This window comes from Rutidosis leptorrhynchoides, chromosome 2 (genome assembly GCF_046630445.1).
Source record: "Rutidosis leptorrhynchoides isolate AG116_Rl617_1_P2 chromosome 2, CSIRO_AGI_Rlap_v1, whole genome shotgun sequence".
In the NCBI taxonomy this organism is placed as follows: Eukaryota; Viridiplantae; Streptophyta; class Magnoliopsida; order Asterales; family Asteraceae; genus Rutidosis; species Rutidosis leptorrhynchoides.
Genome location: NC_092334.1, coordinates 173,567,853 through 173,583,379, shown reverse-complemented (window position 1 = coordinate 173,583,379; position 15,527 = coordinate 173,567,853). Strand labels below are relative to the sequence as shown.

At 32.2% G+C, this 15,527-nt stretch overlaps 1 protein-coding gene across 1 annotated transcript; it reads right to left on the bottom strand.

The window, feature by feature from the left end:
* Positions 1-4,065: 4,065 nt before the first annotated feature.
* LOC139888437 (uncharacterized) lies at positions 4,066-13,786 on the bottom strand. The gene is made up of 10 exons (XM_071871445.1): positions 13,716-13,786; positions 13,019-13,572; positions 12,718-12,867; positions 12,437-12,633; positions 6,624-6,708; positions 5,619-6,308; positions 5,244-5,525; positions 4,763-5,161; positions 4,458-4,648; positions 4,066-4,122 (listed from the first exon to the last, which is right to left on the bottom strand). The coding sequence occupies exons 1-10, from the start codon at positions 13,784-13,786 to the stop codon at positions 4,066-4,068; spliced, it is 2,676 nt and encodes an 891-aa protein (XP_071727546.1).
* Positions 13,787-15,527: the final 1,741 nt, after the last annotated feature.

Below are 15,527 nucleotides of genomic sequence, written 5' to 3'. Positions count from 1 at the left end.
TGTGGCCGCCGAAGAGTGAATAACACTTGCCACAATAACATTCACCAACGTGATCACGGAGAGTGAGACCTTATGGGTATCACTAACCATCTTGCACCAAATGGCCTCGAAGAGTGAACCTTATAATCGGTATCACTCGCCACACACAATACAAGCAAACAATCTATATAAACACGCATATAAATACTCCACTCACCTTAAACCACTATATGAGTCAATTAACCAAGCTAGGACTTCAAGATTGCTCCAAAAGCGAGTCACCTAGCATAATTCACAACATCAAGCTATGAACACTAGTAGCTTGACCCAAAACCTACAAGTGCAACTTTGACCCAAATGGCACCCAAAATACCAACTAGGTCAAACAAGACCCAAATACCCCCAAGTCACTAAAAACTAGTGATTTGGTCCCAAACTCATCCCAATACATCTTATGGTCAAGTGCTAAAAGCACTTCATGACCCAAATTGACCAAATGACCCATTTTGACCCAGTTAGGGTTTACACCCAAAAATCAACTACCAAGAACACCCATTTGGGTTCCATTCACCAACAAAATCACTAATACTTGTGATTATGCCTAATTTGCAAGTCTACAAATGACCAAATCGTTTTCCAACCCAAAACCCACCAACAAGGGTCAATCAACACCCACACTAGCTTCAAACACCCATTTGTGAGCTAGATAGGTTTACTCAAGAACATGCAATTCCAAACCCTAACCTCAAATTGAATGAAAATCGGAGTTAGGACTTACCACTGGTATCAAAGGGTAGCTAGGAACTAGATGAACAAGATTATCACTTGCACTTCGGTGAGATTCAACCTCTTTCACCTCCAATCTAAGCTTTGTCTCTCAAGAAACTTTCTCCCTCTAGTTTGTGTGTGTTTAGGAGGGTGAAGAATGAGAGATGAGAGTTAGAATCTGCTCATTTAGACCTCCAAAATCGATCACAATTTACAAAAAGCCCCCTTCTTTTATTTCACAAATTAATAAAAGACCTAAACTTTTCCCCGTCCAGGAGCAGCGCTCCTGAACCTAGGAGCGGTGCTCCTGAACCAAGGAGCGGCGCTCCTATTGTCTTTCCTTGAAATTTTGGGTCGTTACAAGTAATTATCTACTGGCTAATTTCCTCAAATAGCCTTAATTCTTATTACAATTGTGGTATCAGTGCTCGTTTAACCTGACTGACAGGTTAATCGTAGAGGGGGTTCTCACATGGCGACCTGTGACGAAGCATTGGCTCTTACCCCTTGTGATCCCTTTATGTGTAAAGGGTTGGCCGGTTGTGCGGAGACGCGGGCTGTAAAACCAGGCTCTGAGGTATGCTCAGTGGTCACCCTGTGCGCAGGAACGACACTGAGTGGGATGTGTCCTTAACTTATGTTAAAAGTTGGTATTAGAGCATAGGTTTGGCAGCAAGTGCATGCGTGTACCTTGTTCCCAAACCTTGAGATAAGTCAAACATGTCGGTGGGGTTAAGTGAATGAGATAGGTATAATGGCGTTAGTTGTTAGTTGCTAACCATTATTATACTAAAATTTGGTGTGAGATGTTGTGCAGTACAGTTATGGCTGATAGTGACAGAGAAGCTGTGACCCCCAACGCCCCTGGAACAGTCAGAGCTTCGGAGTATAGATGTGTTCCAGGTAAGGGATCTCGGAAACAGATTTCAGAGTTGTAGGGACAGATGTCTGGGCGATAAGGTTAGTTACCGAGGGATTCCAGTCAGATAACATGAGATAGAGTCGTATGTGTCGGTTAACGCAGGTATTGGCCTTTAGATCAGACGGTTACATAGTGTTGGGTGGGTGTTCAGTTTTGCTTAGGTGAAACTGCAGAGGGTATAATAAATAATAAATAAAATAATAAAATAGTAATAATAATACGGAAAAAAGGGGTTCAGTTGGACAGTCGGTGGTTAGTTGACCCCTTAGGTATTGCGGGTTAAAATCATTCAGCAATTAATGAACTTCTGTGGATTTAACCCAGTAGAAGGACCAAGACGGGAAGGTACGGGTTCTATGTGGGGAGTAAGGTGTGACGGATACGGGTCGCCCCACTTTGGGATAAGAGTCTTTTGACGGTGAAATAGGTGAGTTGTGGTAAGAAAGGCCAGAAGGTTCAGTTGTTACCCTTCGAAGGCAGTTTTGGATGGTTGGTTCAGTATAGGGGACACATAGTGTTTCGGTGTTCGGTAGATCATAGGTGGAGTTGTGGGGCGGGGTCTGGGGCACAGATTTCATCAGCCGGGTAATCTTCTGCTCTTGTGGTCGGACAAGTTAAAAACTCAATCTAAACCATTCATGTTAAAAACTCAAAACCCTAAACCCTAAACTCTAAACCATTCATGTTAAAAACTCAAAACCCTAAATCCTAAACCCTAAACTCAAAACCATTTGTGTTAAAAACTCAATCTAAATCCTAAATCTAAACTCTAAATCTAAACCCTAAACCCTAAGTTTCTAAACCTTAATATCTAAACCCAAATATCTAAACCCTAATTTCTAAACTCTCAAAATACGCTCGAAAAACATGATAATTGTTATATATTATTTCTTCGAGCGTTTTCCCGCCAAAATAAAAACATTTATCAAAAAGTGTCTTTTTTAAATGTTCATATTTTCATCCAATATATAATGTTCGCGAACAAAGTTTTTTCAAAAAACGAAAACAAAAATTGCTTCCCAACGTTTCCCCCAATTGGTTACTTCCCCATTGATCCTATATATATATATATATATATATATATATATATATATATATATATATATATATATATATATATATATATATATAGGCAGGTTCAAATGAGAACCACTAAAAAGGTAAGAACTGCGAGAACTATGTAATTTAATAGTTTTTATGCGTTTAAATGCAACAAATTACATGCAAATGTTAATTAATGCACATATCATTAACAAACATATGTTCATTAGCTCAAATTACATGTTAAATTGTTAATTATATGAAACTGTTCACATGTTCGGAATCAAATATTCACATGTGAATGAGAAACTATATATTTAATTATATTGGTAATATATAAGTGTTTTTCAACTATTTTATGTTCATTCATACTCTTGACTCTTTATCAAGGTTTATGTGTGATTCAATCTAATTACATGTGAAAATCTTTATAAATCAAAAGTTCTCGCAGTTCTCGCCTTTTTTATGGTTCTCACTTGAACTTTTGGCTATATATATATATATATATATATATATATATATATATATATATATATATATATATATATATATATATATATATATATATATATATATATATATATGTTTCTCACTTTTCATTATCACAAGTTTTATATTTTTATTGTAATTGTAATTTATGTGTATTGGAATCGATGAATTTTATATTTTTAGCACTTTGGATCACTATGATGCGAAAACGAGAACAAGTTATGTGTACATTTATGTGCATTAATGCCAGAGAATATATGGGATTGAATTAATGGTTTTATGATCGTTATTAACGAACAAAGTACACCGATTATAGTTAGGTAACTAGAAATGTGTCGTACATGATGAACCTCTGTAGCTATAAGAGATTTGTTGATACTTAGTGGATTCGAAATCTTGACCTCCCGTCTACTTAGTGGGAAAGCCATAATCGCCATTTAGCTACATATCATAAAAAGTCATGATTTTATGATCGATCACACTTGGTCTCGATCAAAGAGTCAACTCTAACTAGCCAGAATGTTTTAGTTTTTTTAGTAACTTTAATCCATGTTTAGAAAATTTCTTATATACCTATAGATATCTATTTTGATCGATTAAAATGAAAAAACGTAGACTTAATCCATCCTAAATTTATTTTTCGGTATTTTCTTTTAGAATGTTATAAATTAATTGTCCACTTTTGAACAAACAATAGAAGAATCACAAGATATAATCCTTCAATCACAGAAGGATAAAACCTCTAATCACAAGAGGTTATTCAAACCAATCAAAGAAAATGAATGATTCAGTTTACACAATTACACAATGATTCACTCTTTAACAAGATCAATACAGTTTGATCTTGTTATAACTCACAAATTGAATCAAACAGCAAACCCTAATTTGAGAGACAAATCGCCCAAAATTACAGAAATATGAAACTGAATGAATAAATTATAAAAGAAAATAAATTATATATAGATAAATTAATTTGCAGAAAAGCCCTTCAAGTCTTCATTCCTAGTACATCCATCTTTTTTTTTTACAGTTTAGCCACACAACTTCAGTTCCAGAAATGACAACTTTAGCCCCTGCACATTCTTAACCCAGAAATAAATACAAAATAACAAAATAAAGAACAAATGTTTAGATTACTTTATATAATTCAATATCCCCCCTTAATCTAAACATTTCAAAATATATTGAGAAGTGTAAGTTGATCACACAACATATTATGTTGTGTCCCATTCAACCCTTTAGTAAATATATCATATACATTCTCTGAAGAAGAAATCAAGTGTGTTTCCAAAATTCCTGAACTAATTTTTTCTCTAACAAAATGCAAATCAACTTCAAAATGTTTAGTTCTTTCATGAAACACAGCATTTTTAGCAATTTGTAAAGCTGACTTACTGTCACAAAGAATTTTAACAGGTATATCAACTTTAACTTCTAAATCTTTTAAAACTTTTAAAGTCCAAATTATTACACATGAAATAGAAGCAAGTGCTCTGTATTCAATCTCTGCTGAAGACCTTGAAACAGTTGACAGCTTTTTACTTTTTCAAGATACTAAATTACCACCAAAGTAGATGCAAAAACCAGTAACAGATTTTCTTAACATATTACTTTTTGCATAATCAGAGTCAACAAATCCAGATAATGTTAAATCACTAAACTTCTTAATAGTAATTCCTTTACCTGGTGATCCTTTCAAATATCTTAAAACTCTTAAAGCAGCCTTCATGTGAGAATTCAAAGGAGCATGCATATATTGACTCAAACAATGCACAGAATAAGCTATATCAGGTTTAGTTAAAGCTATATAGATCAATTTACCAACTAACTTCTTATATTCACTTATATTTTCAAGTAAGAAATCTGAGCCAGAAAAATCATCTTTATTAGAAAAAACAACACCAGATTCTAAAGGAGTCGCAGCAGGTTTACTAGCAAGCACACCAAATTCAGCTAAAACCTCTAAACAATATTTTCTTTGACAAAGAACAAAAAAAATCATCATTTTCAACAAGTTCTAAACCAAGAAAATATTTAAGTTTACCTAAATCTTTAATTTTAAAATTAGATTTAAGAAAAACTTTACATTCCTCAACAATAGCTTCAGAACTTCCAGTAATGATAATATCATCAACATAAACAAGTAAATACACACCGTTAATACCATCAGTCTTAACAAATAAGGAATAATCATTTACACTTTGTTTAAATCCATATTCAAACATAACATCACAAAATTTTTCATTCCATTTTCTAGGAGCTTGTTTAAGACCATACAAAGATTTAACAAGTTTGCACACTCTAGTATCATTTTTATCAAAATAACCTTCAGGAAAAGTCATATAAACATCTTCAGTCAAATCACCATAAAGAAAAGCATTATTAATGTCAATTTGATATAATGACTAGTTATTTTTACAAGCAATAGATAAGATAAGTCTAACAGTAACCATTTTAACAACGGGAGAAAAAGTTTCATCAAAGTCAATTCCTTCTCTTTGATTAAAACATTTAGCTACTAACCTAGCTTTATACCTATCTATTTCACCAGTTGACTTGTACTTGATTCTGTATACCCACTTAGAACCAATAGGCTTTCTATCTTTAGGTAACTCAGTTAATATCCAAGTATTATTTCTATTTAAAGCCTCCATTTCATCATTCATGGTATTAACACAGTTTTGATCTATACAAGCCTCTTTGAATGACTTTGGTTCATGTCCTTTGGTTAAACTTGTTACAAAACAGTAATTTTCAGACCCTAGTTTAGAATAGTTCAAGTAATCATTGATACTGTACTTAACATTATTGTTAAGCACATAATCTTTGAATTTAACAGGAATTTTTGTTTCTCTACTTGACCTTCTTAACTGAGGTGTACAATTAAAAACATTATCAGTTAAATTGCCCTCAGGGACAGTTTGTGTCTCAATACTTTCATCATTAGATGTTGCAGCTACACCATCACTTTGTGACTCAATTGAGCCATAAAGTAAGGCATGATTGCCATCATCCTTAGTACTGCCTCTCCCTTCATCATTGGGACTTTCAGACTCAGTTGACTCAATAACATTTAAAATTTTTTTTTGGTTTAGATTAAAAGAAGAATCTTCAAAACAATCAAAGAAATTTCGATAATTAACATTTTCTTTTGCAAAATCAGTTTTAAAAACAAAATCTAGTTTGAAAGGAAAAATGTTTTCATAAAATTTTACATCCTTTGAAAAAATAAAACTTTTGTCATCTAAACAGAATAACTTGTAACCTTTTTAAAAATTAGAATACCCAATGAAAACACATTTTAAAGCTCTACTGGAAAACTTGTCATGATTATTTAAAATAGTAGCAAAACAAAGACAACCAAAAATTCTTAAGTGGGAGAGATTAGGACATTTTCCATAAATCAATTCATAGGGACACTTGCCAGACAAAACAGAAGAAGGAAGCCTGTTAATCAAATAAGTAGCAGTTAGAATACATTCAGACCACAAATACAGAGGTAATCCCCCCTGAAACATAAGGGACCTAGCCACATTAAGAAGATGCCTATGTTTCCTTTCAGCTATGCCATTCTGTTGTGGGGTATAAGTACATGTGGTGTAACGACCCGTCAAAATCGCTATTGACGCGGTACGTTATTCATTGATTTCATAGTGTGGTTTTGACCTCTACATGATATGTTTTGTAAACATTGCATTCTTTTGAAAAGGCACACCATAAATGAATATCTAATTCTAAGGTTTTTGACATCTGATAATTTCTACATATAGACAATCACCGTAAATAATAGTTTATAATAATACATCCGTTGACAATAAAATAAGATACATGGTGATGATTTTGTGAATGCAAAGTTTTCTCGAATAAAACATGTATGACTCCATGCACATAGCTTGTATAACGTATAAGCAAACAGCATAAGACTTCTAGGAACCTGAGAATAAACATGCTTGAAAGTGTCAACACAAAGGTTGATGAGTTCATAGTTTTAATATTGCACATAATCTGTATATAAAGGTGGACCACAAGATTTCAGTTGTTTCATCCAAAACGTTTATCAACAGTTTGTCAATAGATTCTACGTAACAGAGCACCCTGGTAACTAAACTTAACGCTATAATAATAATAACCTTTGTTGTTTTAATACACGCAAACCAACGTGTCATAAACTCAAATAACATACGTCCATTAAAAGGCTAGCGCTACTAGCTCGGACGGGGATGTCAAACCCTATGGATCCATATACAGTTATTCACGTCCACCAGTCCACATCCTATGTACTGGCAGCTACTAGTTACCAAAGCTAGGGATTTTCGGTTTAACTCAGTGTAGAATTAAGTATGTACTTGTGTCCAATGCGTTTAAAATAAATTGCATGTTTTCTCAGCCCAAAAATATATTGCCAAAAGCAATTAAAAAGGGACCAAATGAAACTCACTGTTCAATATTGAGATTCAGTATTGTAGGCAAATTGTGTAGACGTAATGATAGTGGATGATTGTATGGTTGGCCTTGGATTCACGAACAATGATTTGGAATGGTAGAATCTTGAATTATAACACCCGTACAATATTAAATTACACCACAAACTACTAGTTTAGAACTTAGAAAATAAAATGAAATATGAAATTGAAATGATGATATATGTATGTTAAGATGCTCGTGAATTTAAAAGATGACGATGTTGTGAATTCATGAATATAGTACTCCGTATATATAGTGAAATAAAAGTCACTATCGATCTTTGAAAAAAAAAATAGTGTTGAAGTTGATTCATGTTTGCCACTACCTAATTATTATATTTGGTGCACTTGCATAATTGAATTGAATTCAGTCACGGAGTTGATTTATGAATTATATATTTTTATTTTTATTATTATTATATTATTATACAAACGTGATAAATTATAAAAGCCGCCACATTTCTTATTTTGATGTGTCGACACCCATTTTATTTAACTCCGTGTTCTCCTCTATTTGTTCCATGAGGAATTAATTCAATCGAACAATTTTTAAAATATTAAAAAGTTATAATTATTAAATATTTCAGGGGTATTCTATGTAACTTATAATTAATAATTTCTATCATGTCGCTTTCATGTGAATAGTAAATTAATTAATTTCGTTTCATTTACTATTCATATGAATAGTAAATGAATTAATTTCGATTCAACTATTTAAGTTACATTGTTGTATGTTGTGCTTTATATCTTGTACATCTTTCATTTAACTGCGTTTCTTCTTATAATTTAAAAAATTACATCATAAAAATAAAACCATCATATACGTAAAACTTTTAACTTGAAATTGCATCATTCAATAGTAAATTTTTACCATTTCATATATAAATATTATACGCATGTTTCCGTGTATATATATATATATATATACACACACACAATTATATAATTATCACAAGTTATGACGTTCGTGAATCGTCGGACAAACAGGGTGGTCAACCATTATATAAAAACTCATTTTCAAAAGTTTTAAAACTTGTCAAAATTCATTGTTTATCATGTCAAAAATATTAAATCATATAGAGAATTTGTTTTAATAAGTCAAAATTTTCCGGGTCATCATATGTAGTTTGATGTATAATACCTTTATCTTTAACAAAACTACTCATTTTATTGTTTAAAAATTCTGTTCCATTATCACTTCTTATAACTTTGACAGTTTACCAAATTGATTTAAAATTAAATTGTAAAACATTTCAAAATAGCTAAATACTTCTTCTTTGGTTTTTAACAAATAAGTTCAGAAAGCCCTAGAAAAATCATCAACAACAGTTAGAAAATATCTAAATCCCTCTTTACTTTTAACTTTATAAGGACCCCATGTGTCAAGATGTATTAAGTCACCTAAACCTTTTGTTTTATGATCACTTAATGGAAAAAGATCTCTTGTTTGTTTAGATTTATGACAAGTTTTACAAGGTTCAGCATTGTTATTAATTTTATTAAAACCAAGTTTATCACTTAATTCATTCAAAGCTTGATATGCAAGATGTTCAAGTCTTTCATGCCACAGTTTACTTTTAGACAAATTTGAATAAATCATGTTAGACTTAAATATCTTACCATTGAAATTATCATCAAAGAAGTAAAGACCATCAAATTCACTACCAGTCCCTGTGACGCCCCGTACAAAATTAACGTGTACGGATCATCAACAACAGGATCATTACAAGGTCAAACACTATATGCTGTTTTAAAATAAGTTTTCATTCATAAAACGGAGTGACGTCTTAACCAACATTAAAAGTTTTACAACTGATAGTGTGCTTCTACGAATAGAAGGCAATAATAATAGTACGTGACCCAAAGGTCGTTACAAATTCATCGTTTCAAAAGTAACATAGTTTGAATGCAAAATAAATGTTTCATGCGAAGACATCTCTAATAAACGCAACGGGAGTCTATACAGCATGACAACTACATCGGAAGCAACCAAACCTCTAAGCACCTGAGAAAACATGCTTAAAAACGTCAACACGAATGTTGGTGAGCTATAGTTTAAGTATAACAGTAATGTAAGGTAGGCCACGAGATTTCAGTGTTTCAAACAGTATGAAAAGTATATGTTCAACCGTGGGCACTTGGTAACTAACTTAACGTAATATCACCCCCTAAAAGTACACTTGGCGAGTGCGTAAGTTTACGAAGTATTAAACACCCGTTAAATGCTAGCGCTACTAGCCCGAGTGGGGATGTCAAACCCTATGGATCCATATCTAAGATTCGCATTCACTGATTTAAAGACCAATGACTAAACGTTACCGAGCTAAGGGGAAAGTTTATGCCGTTGTATAACCCACACAAATAATAAGTTTAAGTACTCGTGCCTAGTATGTAAAACATAAAACGCGCATGTATTCTCAGTTCCCAAAATAGTTAAAGTAAAAAAAGGATGCTATAACTCACAGTGGAAAGTAGTAAAAGTCGATACGAGATAAGTAAGCAAGTAGTTGGTCCGAAAGGTCCTCAACCTAAGTAAAAAATTAATAAGTCAGTAAATCGTTCCCAAAGTTTTAAAAGTATGTAAATTAGGTCTTAAGTATCATCATCATTCATCATTAATCAAAAAGGGTAAAGTAAGTTTCAATCAAGAATAGAGTTTGAAATAAAGGCTGACTTCGTTCAGTCGCCACGACCTCTATACAAACTAAAATGAGGTGAGACCAGTGGCAATAGCTCCGTATATGAGTCCCCTAGTTGGTGACCAATTTCCAGAACCAAACTCATCTTCGTTTGACTGTGGCGATGGTTTAAGTGCGAGTAGGTCAGAAATTTCAGCACAACATTAAAAGGGTGTAGTGACTTTCGGAAGGCCATAAATCCTAAACCGTAACTCGGATTAAGACGAGGCCTAAACGGAAAATCATCTACTCGAACCTAACTAACTGGAAATAAACTTTTTAGTAGCCCAGGTAGCCTTATCAGATCCAGAAAACAGTAAACAAAGTGCTCTGGTGGGTTCTTGTTGCTTGATGCTCATCGCAGTTCTCATCCTTGATGCTTATAGCTTCAAGTGTACAACTCGTTGATGTGTTTGCATAATCTTTACCAAGTTTTGACCATCATAACACTAGTGCATGTCTAAGATATGTAGCACAACTCAATTAAGGGTTGTATGAAGGTTGATGAACCAAAGTTACATCAAGATCTTAGATCCGACACATACATGAGTTCTAATAATATTATTAAGCTATAAACTTGAAAGTAAACTAAATAAACAAGATCTTAAGTTGTAGAACTTAGATCTTTGTTAGATCTTAAAGATCCTAGACTAAAAAGTCTAGATTTAGTGTTCTTAAGTTAAACCCTAAGTTATAGAACTTGGATCTTCACTTTAATGAAACCATAAGTCATGAAACTTAGATTTTTATCTTGTAATATGTATGTAAGCTTATAAGCTCTTGTTTTAAACAAAATTAGAAGACCATAAGCTATAAAAACTTAGATCCAACATAAGTGTGTGAAGTTATAACTAGAAAGTTAAACTTCCATGTTCTTGAACTTACAAAGTTTAATCTTTAATTTCAAGAATAATGAGATCAAGTTTAACTAGTAATACTTGACCAAGGTAACAACATCACAAATTTAAAGTACTTACAAAAGAAAGAAAATAAACTAAAGTTACAAGTATTATTTTCATGTTTGTTTCATCCTTAAGAAGATTCAAATCAAAGTTTGGATCTTAGGAAAGTAAACCTTAAGTCTACAAAGCATGAACACAAGTAAGATCTCAAAACTTATGAGCTTTGGATCTTTATAACGTCTTAATTGTAGAAACATAAGTTATAGAACTTAGATCCTTGTTCTTGGTTCTTCATCAAATAAAGATGGAAGTAACAAGATTACATGAAGATACAAGCTAGATAACTTGATCTTTAACAACAACAAACAACAAGTATGTAAATGATGATGATGGATTCGGTTTTTAAAAGGAAAAAGAGAAGAAAGAAAAGATATAATACTTACAAACTAGAGAGAAAACTAGAGAAAAGAGAGTGCAAGTGTGTTGTGTGTGAAATGAGATTGTACGCTAGCATATAAGTATCAAAAATAAATTTTGAACTCTCCCTCCCCACCATATGGATGCCGGCGGTTTCTAGACCAAAAGAGGAAGTCAAAATGTAACTTTCAAGTGTGGAAAGATGTAGAATGCTAGGAGGAGTAATAAGGCCAAGTTCATGGGAAAGTGATCTTGCATGCTTGAAAACATTCTTGTCTCCTCATTAACTTAATTAACCTAAGTTTAGTCTTAATGAATCACTAGCTTAATGATGGGCTAACTAGTCCATTAAGAAAGTATGGTGGGCTTCCAAGTTCAAGTCCATTAATAAAAACCCAAGTCCAAGTAAGTATGCAACAATTAAATAATTAAAGCCCAAGTAATTAACTACTTACACTAGTTAGTTAGAAATGATTAATAATAATTAATCATGAGTGTAAATAATATTCAAAATATTATTCGTGAAAAGCTTGTGTCACAAAGACAAGTCGGGCCATGAAAAGTCACATACGGCAACAAGTAAAATGTATAAAATCACATTTATTAAAGCGCAAGTATTAATAATAAATATTAATAATTATACGTTGGAAAATCCATGGACGTTACAGTCCCCATCAGTCTTTTTTGAATTAAATCCTGAATATAATATTTATTTGCATCAAAACTAACAACAAGATTGCTATCTTTAATCATTTTATTCACATACAGTAAACTAACAGAGTATTGAGGAATGACTAAAACATCATACAGTTCAATATTATCAGACAGTCTTAAATTTTCCATTTGTAAAATTTTAGCAACAGTACCATTAGGATGATTAACAGTTAAATTTAAATCTGAAACATCAATAACTTCATTTAAATTTTGAGAATTTGAAACCATATGTTGGTTTGCACCAGAGTCAATAATCCAACCTTTTGAATCATTTTGAAAAATATTTGAACAGAAAAATTTATCAAACTGTGAATTAAAAAACACATTATTGTTTTGAATACTACCTAACATGTTTGACTCCACTTGATTGTAAACAGGTTTCTCATTAACAAGATTAAGAAGCTTCATAATCTGATCACTAGTCAATTGAACATTAGTAGCACAAGAATCATGTTTTTCAGTAACACAATTACTACTATTAAACCTAGGAGCACCTTGATTGAAAGGTTTTTTAATATAACCAGGTGGATATCCAATTAGTTCATAACATCTTTCAATAGTATGATCAAGCATGTTACAGTTTGTGCATTTCAAAGGTGGATTTTTGTATTATTTTTTTCTTGTTATTAGTAAAATTATTATTACCATTAACAAAATTAGTTGTTTTAGAATTAAAAGCAGATGAGTGCATCTTATTGACATTAGAACTAGAACCAGAATGCAATCTATGAGACTCATCCCTAGAAATAATTGAAAAAGCAATTTTAACAGATGAAACAGGATCAGAAGTAAGAATTTGACTTCTAATAGGCACATAAACATCATCACGACCCATTAAAAACTGCATAAGTTTCAGAAATTGACAATGTTCTTGGAAAGATTTATTAGCGGACACAATATCATCAATTTTAACCATATCATCAAATTGTCTCCACATAGCATTCAACTTATGATAATAGTCAGATAATGATTGACCAGATTGACTACATGAATTAATTTTCTGATTTAGATTAAAGGTAACAGATGCATCTATCTTATCATAAGTTTCTTTTAACTCATTCCAAACAGATTCGGCTGTTTTTGAAAAAATTTGACCATTGTAAACATCTTCAGACAGAGACATAAGAATCCATTTAAGAACAACAGAGTTACATCTATCCCACTGACCTAATAACACTTCATCATCCTGATATTCATACCTGACACATGTACCATCAATAAAACCAAGTTTTTTTTTTGTAAAGCAAGTTTCATAGCACAAGACCAAACATTATAATTTTCAGTTCCTTTTAACTATTGTGTAATTAAAGAAGCACCAGATGTATCACTAGGATGTAAATACAGAGGATCATTAAATTCAAACTTACTAATCTTAGTAATACTACCAGAACTAACAGAACTATCTTCAGACATGATTGCAGTAACAAGAAGATAACAAATAAGATCAAGATAGCACAAACAGATAACAAATAATCAAGCAAGATTCAAGAAACTCAAACAAAACAATATAGCAAGAAAGTTAAACAAGTAGCACATAATAACCGCAACAAATCCACAGTTCAGACACCTGTAAGAAAAGAAAACAAACCCCAATCGACTGGTTACTAACCAGGCAACCTGTAGAGATGATTTACATAATAAATGATCAAGATCAATCTACGCTTGATCAAGTTTTCATAGATCTCAAAGGATCTAGATCAAGAGTTGGGCGTAGAGATCTAGTTAGGGTAAAAAAATGCACGAATAAACACGAGACTCCCCTTTGAAGACAAGAAAAGCAGCGGAAGAACAAAGACGAACAAACCCTAATTTTTTAAAATTAGGGTTTTCAACCAAACAGCTTCAGATTAACAAAATTGACCCAACAAAAGAATTCACAGGCCGTTGTCGAACCTAAACAAAGCAATAACAGTCACACTTTCAACCAATCTTGAAAGAATCAATTGAAGAACAGAAACCCTAATTTCCAGATCTGAAAATTAGTTATCAATTAATCAATAGATCGAACGAAATCAACATTGTCGCTCTGATACCATGAACAAACAATAGAAGAATCACAAGATATAATCCTTCAATCACAGAAGAATAAAACCTCTAATCACAAGAGGTTATTCAAACCAATCAAAGAAAACGAATGATTCAGTTTACACAATTACACAATGATTCACTCTTTAACAAGATCAATACAGTTTGATCTTGTTATAACTCACAAATTGAATCAAACAGCAAACCCTAATTTGAGAGAGAAATCGACCAAAATTACAGAAATATGAAACTGAATGAATAAATTATAAAAGAAAATAAATTATATATAGATAAATTAATTTGCAGAAAAGCCCTCCAAGTCTTCATTCCTAGTACATCCATCTTTTGTTTTTTACAGTTCAGCCACACAACTTCAGTTCCAGAAATGACAACTTTAGCCCCTGTACATTCTTAACCCAGAAATAAATACAAAATAACAAAATAAAGAACAAATGTTTAGATTACTTTATATAATTCAATAACTTTTATAAATAAATAATGATAACAAGGTACATCTCTTTTATACTCTAAATGTATGCATATAAGACAAAATGATACGGAGTAGATAATCATGAAAAAATAACAAAAAATACATGTAATGTAACCTTCACTTTTTTAATCTGTTTATTTTTTATTTAAAAACAATTAAATTGGGACGGAACGAGTACTTTATTTATAAGAAAGAAACATTCCAAAATAGTAATATTGTGATGGACATAGCATCGTACATGTAGTGTAAAAAGAGTGCGATGAATAGTAGTAACTGTTACATAGAAATAGAAGCATATATGGTGGTGTAGTGGTGGGTGTGTGATCCTGAAAAGGGGAGGCAAATGAAAGAGGTGTAGCAGAAGATGTTCACCTAAAACCCCTACAAACATCTCATTATTAAGTTTACGGACCACTTTTCTTATCTCGTTTCCCAAGATAAGTGCGACCACCATATATCCATCACCTCCTCCGTTAACTCACTTTCTTACCGGAATATTCCATCTCTACCATCATTTGGTGACCGTCGTTTCAACCTTACAAGTTTACTAGTGATCACCCACTCATTCATACATCTTAATTAACAAACAAACAAGATTAAAGCACACAATATTTAGTTTAGTTTTAAATTAAAATATGT

What these genes read in the sequence shown, in the direction of transcription:
- LOC139888437 (XM_071871445.1), bottom strand. Translation starts at nt 13,786, where the DNA reads ATGTCTGAAGATAGTTCTGTTAGTTCTGGTAGTATTACTAAGATTAGT. An exon ending in TTTTTGCATCTACTTTGGTG is followed by an intron (nt 4,649 to 4,762) that starts GTAATTTAGTAT and finishes GGACTTTAAAAG; the next exon opens with TTTTAAAAGATTTAGAAGTT. An exon ending in TGATTTCTTCTTCAGAGAAT is followed by an intron (nt 4,123 to 4,457) that starts GTATATGATATA and finishes TTATTCATTCAG; the next exon opens with TTTCATATTTCTGTAATTTT.